The sequence below is a fragment of the Delphinapterus leucas genome, chromosome 8 (genome assembly GCF_059928025.1).
Source record: "Delphinapterus leucas isolate spDelLeu-1000000601 "Yukka" chromosome 8, BTC_Dleu_Yukka2, whole genome shotgun sequence".
Lineage (NCBI taxonomy): Eukaryota > Metazoa > Chordata > Mammalia > Artiodactyla > Monodontidae > Delphinapterus > Delphinapterus leucas.
Window position 1 is genome coordinate 7,457,567 of NC_143136.1, and position 22,704 is coordinate 7,480,270.

The 22,704-nt window shown below is 57.9% G+C and overlaps 1 protein-coding gene across 1 annotated transcript in view; it reads left to right on the forward strand.

The window, feature by feature from the left end:
- The window catches only part of NGEF (neuronal guanine nucleotide exchange factor), a 40,053-nt gene extending 18,588 nt beyond the window's left edge, over window positions 1-21,465 (forward strand). The window contains exons 4-13 of the mRNA XM_022567990.3: window positions 7,629-7,789; window positions 9,285-9,437; window positions 10,694-10,823; window positions 12,645-12,719; window positions 14,869-14,958; window positions 16,496-16,659; window positions 17,130-17,285; window positions 18,035-18,114; window positions 18,864-18,968; window positions 20,359-21,465. Coding sequence (XP_022423698.1) covers window positions 7,629-7,789; window positions 9,285-9,437; window positions 10,694-10,823; window positions 12,645-12,719; window positions 14,869-14,958; window positions 16,496-16,659; window positions 17,130-17,285; window positions 18,035-18,114; window positions 18,864-18,968; window positions 20,359-20,549 — 1,305 coding nt within the window. The 3' untranslated portion in view covers window positions 20,550-21,465. The remainder of the gene's footprint in view (window positions 1-7,628; window positions 7,790-9,284; window positions 9,438-10,693; window positions 10,824-12,644; window positions 12,720-14,868; window positions 14,959-16,495; window positions 16,660-17,129; window positions 17,286-18,034; window positions 18,115-18,863; window positions 18,969-20,358) is intronic.
- The last annotated feature ends 1,239 nt before the right edge of the window (window positions 21,466-22,704 follow it).

Here is a 22,704-nt window from a genome sequence, read left to right on the forward strand (position 1 = left end):
TTGGCATTCTGACCCAGCTTTCTGTCCATCTCCTCCCACCCTCCAGGCACTAACAGCGAAGTCCGGCAGCGGGCAGGTGCCCTAACGCTTAGCACTCAAGGTGATAAGTGCGAAAGAAAGGTACCCGGGGAGGCTTTGGGGCTGGGGGCCCCCAGCCCTGGCACCAGGGGTCCTCAGACTCTGCCATGCCTCAGAACGACCTGGGGATCTTGTTAAAGGACGAGTTATGCCGGGCGCTGGGGAGGTTCCTGGGAATCTGCATTTTCGCAAACACCTGTGGTCGCAGGACCAGGCTGAGAAATACTGGGGTTTTTTTTTCCTTTTTGCCTGGCTAAGTCTTATTGGCTCTTTGACTCTGACAGCCCATTCTGGAAGCCTTCTCTGGCTGCCTGCCTCCCCATCTCCCCCTGCCATGGCAAAGCCCCCTCCCACTCCACCGTGGGCATCACTGCAGAGCTGTCATTGGCTGTGCCCAAGCCGCCTCCTCCCTGGTGTGTCTGTGTCCGTCTGTGTCCCCAGCATCAAGCCGAGCCACTACCTGGAGGTGGCTCTGGGCACATGTCTGTGGAATGAGTGAGGTGGGGAGGGCAGGACAGCATCACGGACCCCAGCCCCCCAGCAGCTGTGGTCTTCTGAGCCGGCGACCTCCCAGGGGCAGGGATCAGCTCTTGGTCATCTCGGGAATCCCCAGTGCCCGCAGCCCCCAGCGCCCAGCTCTTGGGAGGTACTCAGCAAACATTTGGAGTTTCCTGGGTGCTGCACCCAGGCCAGGCCTTTCAGGAAGCCACCTGGTAAAGGAGATGGGACATCGGACATTCAGGCCAGCAGGAGCCAGGAAAGGAGGACGAACGACGGGCACAGCTAACAGTGTCCTTGTAAAGAGACACAGACGGCCCCGAGGAGGACAGGTCTGGGAGCCGAGCCTTTGGGTGGAAGTTGTGAGTCGTGGGCACGACTCACCCACCTGTACGACTCATCGACCCGACGCCAGGCCTGGTTCGCATTTGAGCACTGGGTTAGAGGTTTTCTCTTAACAAACTTATTATCAAGCATCTACTTGAAAGCACCATGTAAAGCTAAAAAGATGATCAAGAACCTGGAAAGAACCTAGGGTGGGAAGGAAGTGGCTTCTGCATAAATAACAGCAGACCTAGACCGACCTGCAAGGAGAGGGGCTGCCAGCCTGGCGCCACCGCAGGCCTGCAGGCTCACGGGAAAGCCTGCGCATTTCTGTGGAAGGGCGTCTCTAGCAGGGCGGTCAAGACACAGAGCCCTGAGGTCAAAAGGATGGGGTGTGAACCGTGCTTTTGCCACTCACTCGCTGTGTGGCCTCGGCACTGTCACCTGCACGGTGGGGACAGTTGGGGGACCTCCAGGATTGCAGCGAGGACGGAGGGAGGTGGCGCATTGGAAGTGCTCAGCGTTGCACCAGGCACGGGCTAGGAGCTGGACAATGACAGCTCTTACCACTATTTGCCCGCTGGTGCCATTTATCTCCGATAACCCTGCGCAGACAAGGTGGAGAGAACAAGGACATTTATGGCCACTGTTTACCAATGACGTGTCCCACCCATCCATGTGTCTCAGACAGGAAGGTACTGACTAAGAGAGAAATGGAACCAAGAGTTTCCTCGATTTGGAGAGAAAGTGATGCCCAGCCTGGCAAAGGGGCATCGGGGAGGGCTCAGCAGATCTTGCAAAACAGCCTTTTCTCCCCAGTGTGATTTTCTGGAAGCAGTACATGCTGTTTCACAGAATATTGATGAACAGTCATCATTCTGGTCACCTCCCCAGTCACCTGGGAGCCTACTGCAGAGAACGTCTCCTTTCTCTGGACTCTGGTCCCAGGCCTCGTTTACAGCAGTTTGGAATAATGTCTAACGTTGCCTTGTTCCTTGAGGGATGTGTGTCCTGTGTCAGGAGGGGCCCCCCGCCCTCACCCTCCAGTCCCATGATCTGGGCTGCCATAACAGAATACCTCAGACTGGGTGGCTAACCCACAGACATTTATTCTCATAGTTCTGGGGGCTGGAAGTCCAAGATCAAGGTGCTGGCAGGGTTGGTTTCTGGTGAGGCCTCCCTCCTTGGTTTGCAGGTGGCCACCTTCTCACTGTGTCCTCACATGGTCTTTCCTCTGTGTATGTGCATCCCTTACACAGAGGTGTGAGGTGTCTGTCCCTCTTCTTGTAAGTTCACCAGTCATATTGGATTAGGGGCCCACCCTTATGAGCGCATTAACTGTAATTGCCTCTTCAAAGGCCCCATCTCCAAATGCAGTCACATTGGGGGTTAGGACTTCAACATGTGAATTTTGGGGGACACAATTCAGTCCATAACAGGTGGGAAAACGCAGGCTACCTGAGAAGATCCTTTCTGTACATCTGCTCAGACAAGAGCTTAGTCCCGGCCACTGCCGACAGTCTGTCCTGGAAGGAACCTGGGATGCAGGAAGAGGTGAAGGTGCCTCCTGGGACCCTTAGGGGTAAGGGGATGCTTTTGCTTCCCGGCTCTGCCAGTGACACACCAGACAACAACAGTAGTGAAGGGAGGTGGTGGGTAGCGTCTGTCCTCTGTCAGCCCGCTTTTGTCTCTGACCCCTGGTGACTCAGGCCACACCACAGCATCATAATAAAGGTTATGGCATCAAAGACCGCTGTGAAGCATTGACACCAAGGCCAGGAAGCCGAAACCAATCCAAATCGGGATAGAATGACCACACACGGGGTCCACAGAGAATCTGAACTGTAAGGTGGAGACGGTGCAGGTAAAGAAGGCAAAGGACTGTTCAGCCTTGAGCGTCGCTGACGCTGTAGGGAGGAAGGACCCACACACCAATGGGGGCGCCACACACCAATGGGGGCGTCAGGGTGGAGCGTGGAGGTCGATGATGTGAGCTGCCTGCCCGGACCGTGAGGACCCGCGTCAGAAAATGAGATACCACAGGCTGAACTGTCTTAGATCACAGGAAATTGTGGGTCAGTAAACTGAGTTCTTAATGGACAGCGCTCTTTGTGTGTTAGGGGCTGTTTTTTTCACTTTCTTTGATCAGAAGCAGCCTTTGCTTGGTGTCCTGGCTTCCTCTTTCATCCCCTTGCTGATGGGTCAGGGGTCTCCCCTGTTTCTTCAAATGCACTGCTTGACTAGGGTGGTCCAGGTGGGCCTGACCCAGGGCCACTCCAGTCCCAAGGCTGCGTGAGGGCCCTGAACCCAAACAGCACCGAGGCCTGGGCTGCATCAGGAGAGGGGTCCTGGTTCTGTGCGTCTGTGGGGCATCTTCTGTTCCGTGGGGTGCGGGGCTGGCCTGGGGTCTGCAGGCTCGGAAGTTTCTGGACTCCCCCGGGGAAGGGGAGATGCTCACCGACCAAAGCTGAACCCTCTCAGCTCATGAGACTGTGGCGATGGTCTCAGCTGGAACTCCGGTGATTTCTCTGATACATTGTTTCCTTTTTTTGGAGAAAAGTCTAAGTTTACTGAGAAAAATCTAATCCATTTCTTCCCAAGCCTGTGGGGAGACAGGCATGGCTTCTCATCCACAGGCCGGTGGGGGAAGCGGCAAGAGCACGTGCGGAGCCCAGGAGCGTCGAGCAGCCCCGGGACTCCGGAACGCAAGGCTGTGTGGTTCTGGCCCACACGGCGGCCAGCAGGGTAGACTTAAGACTGTGCGCAGAAGCCTGCTCTGCCCCCACGTGACTCCTCTACTGGCCTGGCCGCCAGGCCCCTCCCCCAGCTCCCTCTCCACCACCCCTCTCCCACCTCCGCCTGGTGTCCACACCCCTGCTCTGAACGGGTCATACTTTGGCACTCACACCCAGTGGCACCTCCTGGTACAGGCCCTCCTTGACCCCCCTGGCTGGAGCTCCATCTGTGAAGCACTTGAGGTCCTGTGAAGACGACACACGGATGTCGGACGGATTACGGCCCCGGACATCTGCCAGGTGCTTTGAGACAGGCCGGCCCCAGCTGGGCCTTTCCTCTGGGGACTGTGGTCCTTATTCTGCACACGTGGGAACGGAGGCTTAGTGGGATGAAGCAATTCTCTGGCTAACTCCAAGGCCAAAGCCTTGACAGCTCTGCTCCTCAGCGGCCTGTGGTGGACACCAGGCCCAGCACGGCCCTCACTGGCTGCAAAACCACCTGGACTGGCCCCTCGAAGAAAGGTCCAGAGCTGACCGGGTCTTACCCTTGGCAAAGAACCCAGGAGGGAGTTGGGCTTAGTAGTAGCGGGGTTGGAAAAAACCCAGGAAGCGTAACATGACTGTTGGCGGATACCAAGTGGAATAATCCAGCACTAAGCACCGGTGGGAGACCAAGCTGTGATTCAGGAAATTCGGGTCAGTCCAACCGAGCTCCCGAGGATAACGGTCCTGTGTGAGCCCTGCAACCCGACGGTGGGCAACGCGGGGCCTTAGCCAGCCCGGCCGCAGAGCAGTGGCTGCTTTCACCAAGGAGGGATTCCCTGCGGTAAGTGACTCACACACACACACCGACGTATACGCACTCACGCACACACAGTCACACACGTATATACACGCTCTCATGTGCTCACACACACCTCTTCCCGTCTGCTCGTAGCATCCCTCACACCCAACGGGATGCATTTTACTCCTGTCTGCTCTGCCTTCACTGCCCTGGGATGGAAGCAGGGAGTTTGCCGTGTTCACGGAGGAGGAGTGCCGGGTGCCTGGACCAGTGCTCGTCAGCATTTGCGGACGAATGAATGAACGAATGAATGAACGAGTGAGCAGGGCCTCGACCCCTGTCGGCTCCACACACCGTGCATAGGCTTGAATGACTGAGGGTAAAAATAATATTGATGAGGAAAGGGCGACCATGTTGATGTGGCAAATAGTTTGACATATAAAGTAAAGACAAACACCCTGGAAAACAAAAATCCACGGGTGACTAGTTGCCTATAAACGGAGAAAGAGGGGGTGAGGTTGTGGCGAATGGGCACAGCCGGGATCAAGGAGCAGTGATTCAGGCCCAACGCCCGCTGCGTGTCAGCGGCTGAGAGGCCCGCCTGCCACTGCCCGGCGGCCCCCGACCCCTCATCCTCCCGGGGGTCAGGATGGTGATGCTCTCAGGGCTCTGGGCGCCTTTCCCACGTGTGATCCCACAGCTGTGCGTCACAGGCGTCGCTCAGGGAGACGTTTGTCTGCGGGGCTGCGTCCTGGGCACGGTGGTGTTTTCCTCTCTCGGTGTCTGCAACACTCGTCTGTCTCGGTTTGGGGTGTTTTGTTTTGCTTCTTTTAGTTACACTTGCTTAGAACTTGCAAGCTGTAATGGCCTGACGTTTTCTTAAGAAACTTAAATTTAGCAGCGGGAAAGTGATTTTTGTTGTCAGCATCGGTAACAGAGATGCTTCCAGGAACTTCCTGCCCAGCGCGGTCTCAGCCTTACCCGGCAGGGCTTGGCTGGACGTTGGCAGAACAGAGGGTGGGGCCTTCCGTGCCGAGGCCTCAGCTCTGGCGTGAGTGAGGCCAGCGGGATGTGCTTTGTGTTTCGTATCTTTAAGCAGACCAAGCATCTCGGGGACAGTTACAGCGAGGCCGCCAGCTCGTTTCAGGGCCTCCTCTCACTGTCCTGAGTGAGGCACAGACACTAGGGGACCGGTGGGCTCTCCTCTGATGGTGGCCCACGGTCTGTCATTTGTGGGCCACCCCGGAGTGAGCTCCCAACTTGCAAATAGGTCGCTCATTTTAAAGTGCGCTGCCAGGTTGGCTGTGGGTCCGAGCTTTGCGGGGAAGCAGCAGGCCAGGACACCTGCAGACGCCATTGAATCCCCGCTCTGCCTGCGCCTAAGTCAGCAGGGGTGGGTACTGGTGGGCAGAGCCCAGAACTTGGAAAAACCTTGGATTGAACCTTCCACACCCTTCAGCAGTAACTCTGGGGCATTGCTTAACCTCTGCATCTGTTTCCTTTTAGTGAAATGTGAACTTCTGTACGTCCTTCCTGGGGGACCAGTGAGGATGGAACGAGAAGGCGCCTTGTGTGTCTGGAACACATGCTGGTCCTCCCTCCCTCTTCCCTTCCCTATCTCCCTTCCTTCGACCATCCTTCCTAGCCCCGGCAGCACTAGCTTTCGTGGCCAGAGCCTTGAGCCCTGCCTGGGTCAGGGTTCTGGCCAGTGGGAGGATGGAGGACCCCAAAGGGGGTGAGATGTGGGGTGGTCGGGACGCTGGGAAGGGACCAGGGCCCCCTACACTCATCGCTGTCCCATCTCCCAGCGCTCCTCTGTCTGTCTGTGTTGTTTCCTGGGGCTGCAGTAAGAAATTAGCGCAAACTGGGTGGTAATTTATTCTCCCCCAGTTGTAGAGGCCAGAAGCCTGAAATCAGCGTGTTGGCAGTTCTGCCTCTGTCCGCTTTCGGTGGCTCCCGTTCCTTGGCTTGAAGCAGCATCACTCCAGTCTCTTCCTGTGTCCTCACATGGCCTTCTTCCCTGTGTGTCTGCCAGATCTCCCTCTGCATCTCTCCTGTAAGGACACCTGTCATTGGATTTAGACCCTCAATCCAGGATGGTCTCCTCACCTTGACATCCTTCACTTACATCCACAAAGACCCTTTTGCCAAATAGGTTCACGTTCACAGGTGCTGGAGCTTGGCATGTGGACACAGCTTTGGGTGGGCGCACAATTCATCCCACTACACTGTCCCTTCTGGGCAGCCACCGTGGGCCCAGACCTGAACCCACCCTAAGCTGAGGAACAGCAGAGAGAGAGGGGGGAGAGGAAGGTGAGGGTGGTCCCAGGGTGGTCTCAGGAAGGGTCATGGGTTTGCTTGAGAGTAAGGAAGGAGGGTGAACCAGCAACTACTGCCCTCGCCTCACAGATGACACGTAAGGGAGCAGGGGTCCGGTTAGTTTGCTGTTTCATAGACTCAATAATGAGGTGATAAGCATGATGGAGAATGAAGGCGCCTCCAAAAAGCTTATCAGGTTATGGATTTCTTTCTCTGTCTTCTTTCTCTCTTTCTTTTTTCAAAATGAAAATTGCTTTATCAATTACATTATAAAATAAGACCATGAAAGAAACAATATATGCTCATTCTTCAATTTTTAGACAGTTGAAAGGGTAAAAAGAAAAGAGTAAAAGTCACCCCCAGACTCCACCCCCTACCGACACCTGTGGTTGACATTATGGCCTGTTTCCTTCCAGACATTTTTCTGGGCATTTAGAAGTGGGGTCCTTCTACTGCTGACTCTCTCACCCATTCCGCACCAGGAAACAGTCCTGAGTCACCCTTAGCAGCTGTTGGGAATCCAGCGGATGGCTGGCCCCTCGTGTTTGACCTTGTTCCGTACTCGGACACGAGGCTGTCTCCGACTTCACTCTTGTGAGAGGGGCAAGCGGTCTTGGCCGCAGATGGCAGCGCCCTTGCCAACGCAGACCCCGACAGCAGTCTTCCTTCACTTTTAAAACCTTTGCATCTGGGGACTTTCCCTGGTGGTCCAGGGGTTAGGACTCGGTGCTTTCACTGCAGGGGCCGCAGGTTTGATTCCTGGTCGGGGAACTAAGATCCCGCAAGCCGTGCATGGCAGCCAAAAAACTAAACTAAAATAAAACCTTTGCATCTGAGAGCGGGGGGAGACGAGTCTTAGGTGCTGACCGCTGGCCCTCCTCACGTCCCAGGCCATGTTCGAGCTGGTGACTTCCGAGGCCTCCTACTACAAAAGTCTGAACCTGCTGGTGTCCCACTTCATGGAGAACGAGCGCCTGAAGAAGATCCTGCACCCGTCCGAGGCACACATCCTCTTCTCCAACGTGCTGGACGTCATGGCCGTCAGTGAGCGGTGAGCCTCCGCCCCAGTCCTCGTGGGGCCCCTTCCTGTCCCTCCTCCTCGCCTGGGGCACGTCCAGGGCTGGTGGCACTGCCTGTTACTCTGGCTTCTCTGCTTTTGTAGCTTTGGAATTTTCTGTAATAAGATGTAACTAAATACATAAATCCAAAGATCTCCCAGCAACGAGGCCCGTCGCGTTCCCCTGGACAGGACGGCTGCCTGCAGGTCCCCCCCGGCCACGCAGGTGCTCCGTGTGTCTCCCACAGTCAGGCACATCAGTGGCGGGTGTCACGACCTAGTCCTGGGGTGTCCGTGTGAGCTGCTCTTTATCCTGACCTCACAAGGCCCTGGCTTGGTGCGTGCAGGGCCCGAGACCCTCTGAGGGCCAACGCGGAGCGCGGTCCTGGATTTACACTTTCTCTTCTCCGTTTGCGTGGTGTTAGCAAGGGTGTGTGGAGGTGGCGATTGGGACTGTACTTCTTTTGCCTAAAGAAGGATGGGATGAGCTTAAGTGGAGGAGGAATAGACATCTATTGACTGATTATTGCAAAGAAGAAATGAACTCCAGTCATTCCGTTAGGATAAAAGATCCATTTCCCGTTTTCACTGTAGCCTGGGGAGGTTTGCAGCTCAAAGTGCAGAACTCAGCTTTTATGAGCTGGTCCGTCCCCGCCTGTTCAGATGTGAAGTAGCACGCGGGCAGCAGCAAACCCACACCCGTGTGTGGCTCTCCATGGACCCTCCTGAGTCGGTCCCCCTCCACATGGACACCCCACCTTTCCGTTTGCAGCCCCCAGATCCTCATGGCAGCCCCCCACCTGGTAGGCTCAGGAAGGCGAGAGCTGACTGAGACCAGAGCAGCCTCGGAGACGCCTCCGTCTCTGCCGCTCACCCCCACTGGGGGAGGGGTGTCTATTTATTTTTGTATTTATTTATATTTTATTATGGAAAATCCCAAGCACGCAGAAGTAGAGACACCAGTGTAGCAAGCCCACGCTTCAGCATCTAGGTTCACCCACGGGATTGTTCTGAAGCAGATCACCATCGTCATCTCACTTCAACTGTAAACGCATCAGTATGGACGTAAAAGATGAGGTCTCTCCCTTTTAAAAATGCTCCTAGGGCTTCCCTGGTGGCGCAGTGGTTGAGAGTCCGCCTGCCGATGCAGGGGACACGGGTTCGTGCCCCGGCCCGGGAAGATCCCACATGCCGTGGAGCGGCTGGGCCCGTGAGCCATGGCCGCTGAGCCTGCGCGTCCGGAGCCTGTGCTCCGCAACGGGAGAGGCCACAGCAGTGAGAGGCCCGCGTACCGCAAAAAAAAAAAAAAAAAAAAAAAAAATGCTCCTAATGTCACTACCCACCTATAAAACTGAACAAGTAATTCCGTGATGTGACAGAATGTGCCCCCCTCGCTGGGACCTCCTCCTGTCGGGTTGGTTGGTTTGGTGGAGACGTGTCCCGAGTCTCCCCAGCCAGCCACCCCTAACCCAGCCGCCGCCCGCTGCAGGTTTCTCTTGGAGCTGGAGCGCAGGATGGAGGAGAACATCGTCATCTCAGACGTGTGCGACATCGTGTACCTCTACGCCGCCGACCACTTCTCCGTCTACATCACCTACGTCAGCAACCAGACCTACCAGGAGAGGGCCTACAAACAGCTGCTGTGAGCACGGCCTGGCCCCGGCGGCCCCTCCTCTTGCGCTGACACTGAGCTGTGGTCCCTGGGTCTCTGCTTTCCCAGGACAGCGTCCAACTCCGGCACGTTCCGGGGCTTTCGGTGTCCCTAGGGAAATGTTGACCCCGGGACAGTCAGCCATGGCGCCCACCGGACCCGTGTCCAGATGGCCGTGCAGGGCTCTGTGAGTTTTAGAAAAGGGAGCTTGAGGCCAAGAGGACAACTCGAGGCCCAAGACGGCAGGAAAGTGGTTTGAACTAGAGACAAGGCAAGGACTGGGGGGAGGGGGTCTTTCTGGTGGTTCTCCAGCAAAGCCCTTGAATTGGCTAATCTGCCCATTTTGTAAACTTTCTTGGGGTTTCCGTTGATGAGAGAGGTTTTTCATTAACTTGCCTCTTTTGAATTCTTCACATGTCTGTACTATGTTTCAACCACAGTTTAACCAGTGCTATGTTCTTAGCACACTCGTGGGCACCAAAGGACTCTCTGAGTAGTGACCTCTGGACGTTGTGCTTCGTTGGGTCTTTCCATCAAGCCGTGTAGTTCACTGGGGATGTTTTAAAGTTTGAGTATTCAGGGGTTTGGATGTTTTACATTTGGGGTTTGAAACTGGGATTTGAGGGAATCGGGATGCCAGTTTTGAGGACGAACGTTGAGAAGACAGTCACACAGGAGAATAGGATTCTAGATGTTGCAGTGCCCAGGGGTCCACTGGTGTGGCCCGTGAGAGCAGACTCCCTGGGCCTGAGCGCCATGTCCCTAATGACGGGCAGTCCAGAGCCTGCGTCTGATCTCCAGCAGTGGTTCCCACTGCCCAGCCCGTCTGCAGACGAGACATCCTCACCTGGCAGGAGTAGCACAGGTTCTCCCTGCAGCCGTCTCCAGCCTGCTGCCTGCTCCTGTCATTACGTGGGTTTACCTTGCCACCATTTCCTGCTGGGTAAATCATCGAATTCTGCGTCTGATTCGTGGTCTCGGCCACACAAGGAATCCTTGCCCTCCCACACACAGCATATTTTGCTAAGACTTCATGGGCCTGGCGTGTGAAGTCACTATTGTTATTTGACTTGTACACGAACAGTTTATTTTCCATTAAAAAAAACAGAGAGAGAGGAGAGAAGAAATCGACGCGTTTTCTGTGCTTGTGGGCTGTCTGGTTCTTAGGGGTCTGAGGACGGGGAAGAACCCCCTCCAGTTTGCGCCTCCCACGAGCCAGAGACCTACTCTCTTGTCTGTGTCCCCAGCCAGGAGAAGGCAGCCTTTCGGGAGCTGATCACGCAGCTGGAGCTGGACCCCAAGTGCAGGGGGCTGCCCCTCTCCTCCTTCCTCATCCTGCCTTTCCAGAGGATCACGCGCCTCAAGCTTTTGGTCCAGGTACCAGCCTCTCTCCCCTGACACACACTTCTCCTGCTGCGGGCTGTTTGCTTTGGTCATTCCAGGCTGGCTTTCTGTTTCCAGAAGTCCATTTGTTCCACAAATCCTAATTAAGCTCCTACTGTGTGCCAAGCAATGGGGGACTCAGCCCCTGCTTCCACAGAGCCACATTCTGGGGGAGGGTGGGGAGATACACACACACACACACACACACACACACACACACACACACAACCAGGAAGTGGTCATGGCTGAGGACAGTGAAACAGAGTGACATGATGGTGGTGACTGCCTGCCCACTGCCAGTTGGGGGATCAGGAAAGACTCGGATGAGTGACATTTAAGCTAAGACTTGGCTAACAGGGAGGAGCCATTCATCTGACAGGGAGCTGCTTATGCAAAGGCCCTGGGGCAGCAAGGTACACAGACGGGGCGGCCAGCGGTGAGCTGGGGGAACATGATGGGAATGGGTGTGCAGATGTGGGCAGAGGCTGATCAGGGGCCTAAGGAGCCAGGTAAGACATTGGGTTCTATCCTCAATGTGATGGGGAGTCATTCCATCTAGTTGACACTGGTAAGAGCTCGAAGCAGCTGCCGTGTGGAGGGTATCGGGCAGGAGGGCAAGAGTGGAAATGGGACTGAGGTTCAGAGGCAGCGCGTCCGAGGGGTGAATGTAGGCGGGGTGCTCCGGGTACACCCGCCAGTTACCACAGGAGGTAGGGAGGGGCCCACCAGAGAGGAGGCCAGCGTGGAGGGCTTGTGCCCAGGCTGAAGAAGCCACACCACCCTCTGCCTGAGGCCAGGAGCAGGACCTGGTTAGATGGGGTTTTATCCCAATGAGAAAAGGTGGAGCCTGAGCCATCCTGTTCGCTGGGAGCTGGATTTGGGAGTCGGGGGATGGTTACAGGCAGGGTTGGTGACCCCATGTTGGTGGGGGGGAGGGTAAGGAGGCATCGGAGCTGACTGCGTGTGTCTGGCTTGGCTGGCAGGCAGAGGCGGGGCAGGTGACCGCACAGGGGAGGCTGGGGGCCTCCAGAGGTGGGAGCTGAGGGACATCCAGAGGTGGGAGGGATCTGGGTCTGGTCTGGAGCTCAGGAGAGAGTGGAAAGGATGCCCAGCATCCTGGTGTCTGGGTGGCAGCAGGTGGCTGGGGACGTTTGTGCCACCACATGGGGCAGCTGCGGGGGAGGTGAGCTGTGCTCAGACGCACCCAAACCTCTTCATGGAATGAGAGCAGATCAGAAATATGGGCACGGGGAGAACTGTGAGGCAGAAACCAATGCAAACATTGTAATTTATAGGCGAAACACAAGAAAATCCAACTACTGGATTTTATCAATAAGACCAGACTTAACGAAGCCTCAGGGTCGCTGCTACTTGGCTTCAAACGGCAGTCCCACTGATGCTGCTGCAGACATCCAGCTCACCTCGGGGACAGTCAGCCCTGAGCGACCCTTCCCTCACTGTCGGGCCTCGTCCGCCCCCTTCCCCACCGCACTTGGTTGCCTCCTTTGCTTCGGTCTTCGCTGTAAGGAGACTGGGGCTCGGGTTTGGCCCTCGTAGTTAGTCCTCGTGCCGACCTTGACTCGTGGTTATCATCTTAGAGCCGAGCAAGGCTTGTGTGCGATGCTCGGCCCTCGGCTGGTGGAAGGTTCTCCCGCCCTCAGTCTGTAACTGGTGGGGCTCTTTGCTCCGGGATGTTGCAGCAACACGAGGCTCTTTGGACCAGTGTGGCAGGGAGGCGGCCACTGCCAAAGGGGGCGGAGAGGGGAGGAATGGCTGTACGTGAGGAAACTAAATGCAGACTTTGCCTGTGCTCAGAACATCCTGAAGAGGGTGGAAGAGAGGTCTGAGCGGGAAGGCACTGCCTTGGGTGCGCACAAGGAACTGGAGCTGGTGAGTTGTGCTTTCCTCTTTCCACATTTCCCGGTCAGCTGTCTTCCTCCTCTAGACCCACCTTCCTGTCCTGCCCCCTCCTGTGCCCATGCATCTCTGGAAGATGCAAATTCATTTTAATAGTTGGCAATCCAGAGAAGTCACTGGGTCCAAAGAATAAGTCGGGTGGACTTGCTTCTCACCCCAGGCTGCTGACGTGCGGGGTGGACCAGGCCGGCCGGGCACTCTTGACCTGCAGACATGTTCATGGACCCTCCTGCCAGCCCCCACTCTGTGGCCACCCACAGGCCCAGGCGCTCCCCTCCGCAGCGCTCGGAGGCCGCACGCTTGTCCTGACCTGTTTCCAGTGTCAAAAGCCATGGCTCTTGCCTCCCTTGCCGCGCTCTGAGGCCGGCTCTGGCCCTTCTTGGGCCCTGATGCAGCTCTGCCCTGTGCGCCTCTCCCGCCCCCCAATCCCGCCTCTCCCGGCCCTCGAGCTGCACCTCTCCTATCTGCGCGAGAGGACTGCCCGGCCCTGCCAAGCCTGGGCTCTTCCTGCCCAGGAGTGGAGAAAGCATCTCCTCTCCTGATCCTCGGAGAGAAGAGGATCCTCCTGGAAGCTGCCGGCAGGGCAGGGGCCGTGTGGGAGGGGTCAGTGAATGTGTCTGTTCCCACGTATTTGTCTGAAAGCAGCGCTGTCCTGTGTTTTTGGCTCCAGTGTGTCTGCTGGAGCTGCGAGCCCACTCCTGGCAGCCGTGCAGGGGCCACTCTGTCGTGCTGGTGACCCTGAAACGGACGAGAGCCTGTGTTGGGAAGTCCTTTCCACTTAGTGTGCCAGTGGCAGTAGCTTAGTAAAAGGACTAGCCCCAGGTGGTGGTTCTAAGCCACATAGAGCCACACGGAGCCATGAGGACTTTGTAGCTTAATGCAGTCTTTTCCCCCCAGGGGCCTCTCCTCGCATCCCTCAATCAGGCCAGTTGGCCTCCAAAGTCCTTCAGGCGATTATACCCTTTGGATCCTGGGAAACACAGCACTCCCCTCCCAGCCTAGCTGGGGAAAGGCTGGAGCCTCGAGCAGGCTGGTCAGGGAGGGTCAGTGACCTGCCAGCCAGGCTGCATCTCTTGGGACCCTCTGCCCACCCCTGGAACGCACACACCTTATCAGGTGGGGGCTTCATTCCGGCCCCCACCGGGAAGCCGGCCACACTGGGCCCCAAGGGGTCTCGGGGCACCGGCAAGTGTTTTCTGTTTTCAAGTTCTTTTCTGCTTTCATCTCCTTTTCATTTCCCAGGTATACGCTTGCTTCTCATTATTTACCTTTTTTAATAAAGGTGGGTTTTTTTCCCTTAATTTATAAAAATGATGCTGAATACAAACAAGTCCACAAACTGTTCATAGGCAAAAAGAAGATGGTAAAGGTGAGCAGTTCTCCCACACCCCACTGCCGACACGCTGGTGCCGGCCCTTCCAGGCCCCTTTCCAGACAGACGCCTACGCGCACAATTGTATCCTTTGCAGATGGGCTTGTGCTTTATGAGTTGGCTTTTCCCTCCATTTTAGTGCCTGTAAAATTATTGCACTTCTTCATGGTTTCAGAGTACAGGGTTCTGTGGATTTATGAGCACTAATCAACCCCTGCTGATGGACATTTAGGTTGAGGACAGTTTCTCTTGCTCCGAACACCACTGCAGGGGACATCCTAGTACGCACGTCTTTGGGCTCGTTCCTAACCTCTGCGCGCCTGCTGGGTGCCAGGCCCTGTTCTAGATCCTGTGCAGATATCATCTCTCGGAATGAGTCCCCAGAAGTCCCAGAAAATGTGGTTTCATTCGGCCCCTTGGTACCTGGGTTGCCGCCCAGGAAGGTGGGGGGACTCTGTGCTCCCCCCACAGTGTGTGATGGAACCTGATCCCCAGACCTGGGGCATTTCTAGTCTGACAGATGAGAAGGGACGTCTTCTGGTCGAAATTTGCTCTCTTAGGTGACACGAGGGGTCAGCACAGATTTATGTGTTCTCTGGAGTTCACGTCCCAGCAAAGACAAGGCCCTGATTTTCTACACTGGAACTGAGACCCAGTTGAGACTGACCAGCTGTGGCCTGAGTGGGCCGAAGGAAGTGGTCAGAGACAGTTGGCTGTGGGTGGCCTGATGTGTCCTCCTTCTCGTCCCAGGTGGTAAAAGCATGCAACGAGGGCGTCAGGAAAATGAGCCGCACGGAGCAAATGATCAGCATTCAGAAGAAGATGGAGTTTAAGATCAAGGTGAGCCCACGCCCAGCCACGCGTCCCCGCCCCAGCCCGGCTGTCCTGGAGCACTGGGCACTGGCCGGGCTCGGTGAATGGCTGCCCTTGGGTCTCAGCACAGCACCACCTCCACCGAGGCCTTCCCTGACCCCTTAGCTGAAGGCCCTACCTGCCCCCAGTCACCGGGCCGTCACATTGGCCTAGACCAGGGGTCCCCAACCCCCAGGCCGCGGACCGGTAACGGTCTGCAGTCTGTTAGGAACTGGGCGGCACAGCAGGAAGTGAGCGGTGGGTGAGCGAGTGAAGCTTCATCTGTATTTACAGTCGCTCCCCATCGCCCCCCATCGCTCCCCATCGCTCCCCATCGCCCTCATCGCTCCCCTTCGCCCCCCATGGCCCCCCATGGCTCCCCATCGACCCCCATGGGTCTCCATCGACATCCATGGGTCCCCATAGCCCCCCATGGCTCCCCATCGCCCCCCATGGCTCCCCATCGCTCCCCATCACCCCCATCGCCCCCCATCGCTCCCCATCGCTCCCCATCGCCCTCATCGCTCCCCTTCGCCCCCCATCGCCCCCCATGGCTCCCCATCGCCCCCCATCGCTCGCACTACCGCCTGAACCATCCCCCCATCCCCCACCCCCGTCTGTATAAAAGTTGTCTTCCACAGAACCAGCCCCTGGTGCCAAAACGGTTGGGGACCGCTGGCCTAGACTGTCTCCTGCAGGGAGCTGGGAGCTGCCTGCTCTCACTTACTGGCTGTGTGACCTTGTACAGTCAGCTCACATGAAGAGTGTGACATGGACTGCTCCAGGGATTCTTAAATGTGGGCGATTCGAAAATTCGACGGAAGTTACCGACCTTTCCCCCAGCTTTGTGTAAAGCTTCAGGCATTAGTGACCCTAAGGGCCCCGAGGGCTTGGGTTTCTGGGGTTCTGTGCACATGAGCACACGGTACCTACCGAGGGTCCCTGAGGTCATGCTAGGTTTGGGAGCTGAGCCCCAGCTGAGGACGCAGACCTCCGGGCCCCCCACGTAGCTCCACCTGTGGGCCGCGTGCTGGGTGCTGGGTGCCTGTCCCGGAGCCACAGTGTGGAGACCGGCCGGCCCAGTCTCCTCACTCTGGGGGACCCAGTTCTCCCCTCTCTCCTGTGAACTTGGCCTTTCCTCTGATCCGGCATCACACCGTAGTAGGAGAATGACACACACACACAGAGGCACCCACATGTACACACTCACACGCGAGTATAGACACAGGACACGTGGACACACTTAGACGTGAGCACACATACGTAAAAGCACACGCAGATACATAGACAACAGACAGACACACATATGCCCACTCAGGCACACGGGCGCATACACACACACACGCCCTTCCGTGTTTGCCCAGCACCCGTCCGTCCCTCCCATCAGCGCCACGCGTGTCCTGGGCCCAGTGCGGGCCTCACACACCATTGCTCGCCGTCATCACTCCAGTCAGAGCGCAAGGGGAGCCTGGGGCGGGGGGCGCGGATGGGCACAGCCCTTCTGATGCCGTCCCCCCTCACGCAGTCGGTGCCCATCATCTCCCACTCCCGCTGGCTGCTGAAGCAGGGCGAGCTGCAGCAGATGTCAGGCCCCAAGACATCCCGGACCCTGCGGACCAAGAAGCTCTTCCGGGAAATTTACCTCTTCCTCTTCAACGATCTGCTGGTGATCTGCCGGCAGATTCCGGGGTGAGCAGCAGGCCAGAGGGATGGGGAGTCACCACGGCCTGGGGGCGGCGGGCATGGTGCTGGGATGTTGCCCAGGCCCTGGATCCGCTTTGAAGGCCTGCTCCGTTCTGGTCCAGCCTTGGGCCTTCGGGCAGGTGTATTTCAACGCCCTGAGCTTCCGTTTCCCCTCCGTCTAGCGGGGGCTGTACCCCTAAGGATGTGGAGAGTCCAGCTCCGTGCCTGACGCCTGGGGAGGGCTCGGCCGAGCGGTCCCTGCCGTGTCATGGGTGCCGACCCCTCGTCCGCCGTCCACACTGTGGAGGGCGGGGGCTGGGGGTGAGGGGGACAGGCGGTCAGGTGGGGGGCTTCCAGAAGGAGGTGAGGAGTGGCAGCAGAGGGGCCGGCCTCGCTGGCCAGGGTAGAGCGTTTCCTGGAAATCCGAGCCGCCGCCTCGGGACTGACGTGCCTCTGCTGCCACCCTCGGTCCCCAGAGACAAGTACCAGGTTTTTGACTCCGCCCCGCGGGGCCTGCTGCGAGTGGAGGAGCTGGAGGACCAGGGCCAGACGCTGGCCAACGTCTTCATCCTGCGGCTGCTCGAGAATGCGGATGACCGGGAGGCCACCTACATGCTGAAGGCGTCCTCTCAGTGAGTGCCCAGCGCCGCTGTCGCCTGCCCGGGTGGAGCGAGGCTCCAGGCTTGGCACACCGCCGCCCTGTTCCTGTCCTTCCTCCCCCAGGCCCTGCCGGGAGGGTTTCTGTGCAGTGTTAGCGTCAGGGTGCGGGGCGAGCACGTTGCTGGGTGTGTGTGTGTGTGTGTGTGTGTGTGTGTGTGTGTGTGTGTGTGTGTTGTTCCCTTGGGCGTCAGACTCTGGGTGGGCCCCTCTGTTCTGATGAGTTGTTGTAGAGCCCTTGGGCCCGACCGACCAGTGAACCACTGTCAAAGTGGCCTCAGGCCCACCTGCACCTCTGAGCTGCCAGGCCAGCCGCCCTGCAGCCCCTGTGCGGTGCCCAGCACCCCCCAGCCAAGGACTCACAGGTGTCGCCCTGCACATTGCGGTCCGGTTCTGACTGCCTGGGACTGGGGTGGCGTCAGCCTCTCCCGATTCCACATACCATGGCTCAGGGCAGCTGGCAGCTGAGGGCTCGCCTCTGGGTTAACTTGGGTGTCGTGGGCTCACCCTCACCCACTGACTTTAAAGATGTACCAGGGAGGTTCTATAGAGCTCCGCCCCCGTCCCGCCACTGGATTCCCGGCCCCGTCCACGCCGTCCTGCTGCGGCTCTGTGCCAGGCCCAGGACCCAGTGGCCAGCTTGCTGGATGCCTGGTGCAGCGGTTCCCCTCACATGGGGTCCATTGCTCTGCGGTTGGGGCATTTGTCCTCCTCCCTGTCCCAGGAGCGAGATGAAGCGTTGGATGACCTCGCTGGCCCCCAATCGAAGAACCAAGTTTGTTTCCTTCACGTCCCGGCTGCTGGGTAGGTGGCCCACTGGGGAGGGGGCACCCGCCGGGTGGGGCAGGGGAGGGTCCAGGGAGCCTCGTGGCGGCCCTGCCTGTCACAGCTGCGTCAGCCTCAGGGGCCTCTGCACTCCGCCTGAAGGGCCTGCGGGGCCGCTGGAAAGACTGCTTCGCCTGCCCGGGGGTCCCTAGCACCCCAGTGCGAGCTTAGTACCCCACGGAGGACACGGGTGTGCCTGAGCTTTGCAAACGTTTTGATGGTTAATGAAGAAATAAAAGCCACTGGGTCATAAGTGGCAGATACCACAAGGAAACCAAGAGGAATTCGGGCCCACAAGGCAAACGCCAGTGTTCTCTGGGGTGGCCGATTGTCTGAAAACCTTACAAAATATAAAAGGGCACAAGTCCAGCTGCCTGATAGAGACGCTGCCATCCTGACCGAGCTCACCGAGTCCTTACTGTCCCCAAACTGCTCCCAGGGCCCAGCCCAGGACCAAGCAGCTCCTTCTGAAGTCTCAATAAGAGCCCCTCAAGCCTGTTCATCCCTGTATCCACATACTTTTTGTTCAGAACTCCTGGCGCTCTAACGGCCTTTTCTTTGGAGCCACACACCCCTCCCTCGAATGAGCCCTCTTTCAGTTGCTGCGGGAGTTTGCGTTGTCTCTTGGACAGGCAGCGTGCCCCTGCTAACTGCTGAGGCAGAAGTGGGGGGCCAGGGCGGGTGCCGTGGTGATGAGGACATGCCGCCCCCCTCTCTCCTCCCTTCAGACTGCCCCCAGGTCCAGTGTGTGCACCCGTACATGGCCCAGCAGCCGGACGAGCTGACGCTGGATCTGGCCGACATCCTGAACATCCTGGACAAGACAGAGGATGGTGAGGCCCCGGGGCTGGGTGCCTCTCCCGCTCGAGGCTCCCTGCCCGCCCCTCCTGGGGCTCTGCCCCAGCCTGAGGGATGCAGTGGAGAAGCAGACAGAAGAGCCGGCTGAGAGCAGGCAGAGCCCAGGGCCGTGCTGCCTGTCTGCTCCCGTAGACCATTCTGCCCCTCATGGCTTCCGCTGGCCTTTTCTCAGCATAGAGCAGGCAGCTCTCCCAGTGCCTCCACTCTCCTTCCCCGGAGCTGTGAGGTCCGCTTTCCCCCACTTAGCATGAGGCCCAGCTGAGCGCCTGGCTCCATGTCGCTTCCCCTCATCCGGCCCTGGCATCAGCCCCCATCACAGTGGGAGGGGTGATGGCCAGGAGCACCCTGACCCTGACCCCGTATTTGCAACAAGCTTCCAGATGAGCCTGTGACCACCAGGCTTGTAGCCCCACATGGGCCAGAGAGCCGCTCGCCGGGGCTCCCGCCCACTCCTGCTGTTGGCATCAGTGCCAGAGGTTCACTCCCCTCCCCTGAAAAATTGATCCCTTATTTCTACATCAATTGTTCCTAACCTAAATCCCCCAAACTGCACAAAGCATCTCCCCCACCCCCATTTCCTCCTCTTTTTCAAGACCCTGGCTGGAAAGTCTCAGGCTGGTGACCTCCAGAGAAGGCCATTCCCACCCTTCCCAAATCCTAGGGGCTCACCCAGCATTGAGAGAACAGTGGTTCCTGCCCTCCCCCTCCCCCCGCAACATATAAACAGCCTGACACCCCTCCCACGTGGCCTGCAGAAGGCGCGCCCCTGGCCCTCGGGCCCCAGGTCTTAGCCCTGCCCCAGGACCTGCGGTTCGGGCCCCAGGCCCCCAGCAGAGACACTGTGATACGGGGGTGGGGGGTAGAGAGCTAGGGCACTCGGCCAGTTCGTGACAGCCACCCTCAGCTGACCACCCAGCTTCCGGGAGGCTGAGGCTCAGGGAGGGGCTGCCCAACCAGAGGGTGACGGTAGCATTCACGGCCAGGGAACCACGCGGTCAGCTACCACCCCACCAGCTCCTCAATGTCTCCTGCTTTTGGGGGTGGCCCCTGGGGTCTCCTGGCCTCACTTGGGGCAGCCTAGGATGGTTTGAGAGCTTGGGAATGGGTTCCAAAGTCAATACATCCGGGACACGCAGTGGTTCTGCCCCCCCGCCCTGTGCACGGGGGGAGGGCAGCACGCGCCCAGCTCACGGGGATTAACCAGGTCTGGGCATTTCCAGCAATGTGTCTGAGGGCAGGGGACCTCTGGAAAGGCCGGCTGGACCCCTGTGTCTCCCTTTCCTCTGCTCCCCACACAGGCCAGGGCGAGGCCCAGCCTGCGCCACTTGGAGAGCTTCTGACCCTCCCCTTCCCCTCCCTACGCAGGGTGGATCTTTGGCGAGCGTCTGCATGACCAGGAGAGAGGCTGGTTCCCCAGCAGCATGACTGAGGAGATCTTGAATCCGAAGATTCGGTCCCAGAACCTCAAGGAGTGTTTCCGTGTCCACAAGATGGATGACCCTCAGCGCAGCCAGAATAAGGACCGCAGGAAGCTGGGCAGCCGAAATCGGCAGTGACCCCTGGCCCCCCGCCTGGCCGAGGGATGTGGGTGGGCGGGAGCAGGTCGTGGCGGGCAGCCCCCAGCGGACAGCGGAGGGGCTCAGTGGGAAGGCCGGACGCCGCCGCAGTCAGCAGGGTGTGACCTGGGGTGCCTCGGCAGGAGTCGCCCCCCCCACCCCTGCTACGTGGTTAGTGCTCATGTGTCTTGGCCCCTTGCTCACGAACTGCAGAAAAGGGGCCCACGTCTCTCCTCTGCTGCATCTGTAAACGAAAAAGTGTATTTTAAACAGTGTTACACCACCTCTTCTTCTTGTCTCTTGGGAGGGGCAGACAGAGGACGGGCATGCTCCAGGGCCCTTCCCAGGCACTGAGAGGCCCCAGACCCACGGTGTCCCTGGCCAAGGGCAGGTGCAAAGGTGACGATGTTATGACCCCTGCACGTGTCCTCTCCCCTGGAAGCTGTTAGAATCGGCCAGGTGCACAGATGGACCACCCTTGCCTGATGAGCTTGACAAGTGTCCTTTGGTCTCCGACTCAAAGGACTGAGAGCCCAACCGCCTCTGTCCACCTCCGCCCCAAGCCTCCGCCAGTCTCTGGCTGCACGGCCAGGCCTGCCTCACGGCCACCAGAGCTTGGCTGAGGGCCCACGCTGCCTTTGGCTCCCTGATGGGCTGGATGTAACTCGCATCTTCTGGCCCCTTGCGGAGCCCAGGTGTTATAAAGAAATGGTCACTGCATCCTGTATGGGTTATGGTTCCGAGAAAAGCAAATGGCATTTCTGGCTGCATTAAAAGAAGCATCATGTATAAAATAAAAGAGAGGAAGGTCTACTTTTTATTACCCTTGTGCGCACAAGAATGAGGTGTTTCGGTCTGGCAGGGAGAGAAGAGCCCCCTTCAAGCCCAGTGGAGGAGGTGTGTCCCAGGGAAAGGGCTAAGGAGGAAGGTGGAGGAAGAAACAGCTGGGGTTGGGGCCTCAGGACGGGAGTGGCTTTGGACCTCTACTTGTGGAGGGGCTCCAGAAACCGGATAAGCTGTTTGAGGCAGTGGGGGACACCCTTCTGCAGGTTGAGAAGGCAGGTTTGAACACTGTGGGACAGAGGTGTCAGTGGGTGGTGGCCCCATAAGGGATCTGACCACCAGGTTTGGGACTGCGGCTTCCCACCTGGCCAGTCACTGGCCTGGGACACTTCTTCCCACCTCCAGAGGTGGCAGCCAGTTACCGGAGGCTGCAGCTGGCCCTCGGAGCCACCCGACACCTGGCTCTGTCCTGGAATGTGGAGGGCCTTGAATCCCACCCCGCCCAGCCCTGCCTGCCAGGACACACTTAGATTAGAAGCCCAGGATTTAGATCAAGTGGGACGTTGTAGCATCTTCCCACAGGCCACAGCACGGCCCTTGGCGTTCTTGAGACCTCAGACCCTTTGAGAACTGGATGAATCCCTGGAAGATACATACATACGCAACATGCTGGTCCAACTGGAGAGGGACCCCTGTGGTCCCAGTGAGGGGCTGATGCTCTTGGGGCCTCCTTCCTGCAACCCCAGGGGAAGTACCTGCACCTGAGTTTCCCAGGAGTGAGGGGATGGGGAGAGGGACCATTTCGGAGTCCCATACTGCTCCTGGCAGGGTGGGGCTGGGGAGGGGAGCCGTTGGTCCTGGCCCATATCCCGCTTTTCTTTTTGGAGCTGGGAAACAGCATACTGACTTGGGTCACCTGCTCTAAGGAGGGCTTCGGCTACTGCAGGTTATGTGTAATAATGTAAACAGTTTCATGAAGACCAGTCAGTTTCATAACAGTCTTTATAAGCAGAAACTTAAGCCATGATGTGTTTTGAGGAGTGTGAGTGGGTACCACGTGTGGCCATCTGGCGTATCCAGGAGAAAACTGGTCTTAGCCAGAACAGGTAGTCAGGAGCTCAGAGAAACCAAGGAGGCCAAAACAATTGCTAGAGACAATGGTGAAAAAAAAAGAGGAACAGCTCACTCCACCAGCACTCACTCAAAAGGATCCTCTTGTGGCCCAGGTGTTAAACCATCACTGGGGTTTGCAGACAGTGCCCCCTCTAGGCCTTGGGTCCTCACTCCACGGGTCCTTGGAGGATGGGGACAGGACGCAGTTCTGGCTTCTTTCCTGCTGCACCCAGAGCAGGTAAGCCACTAATTTAAATCC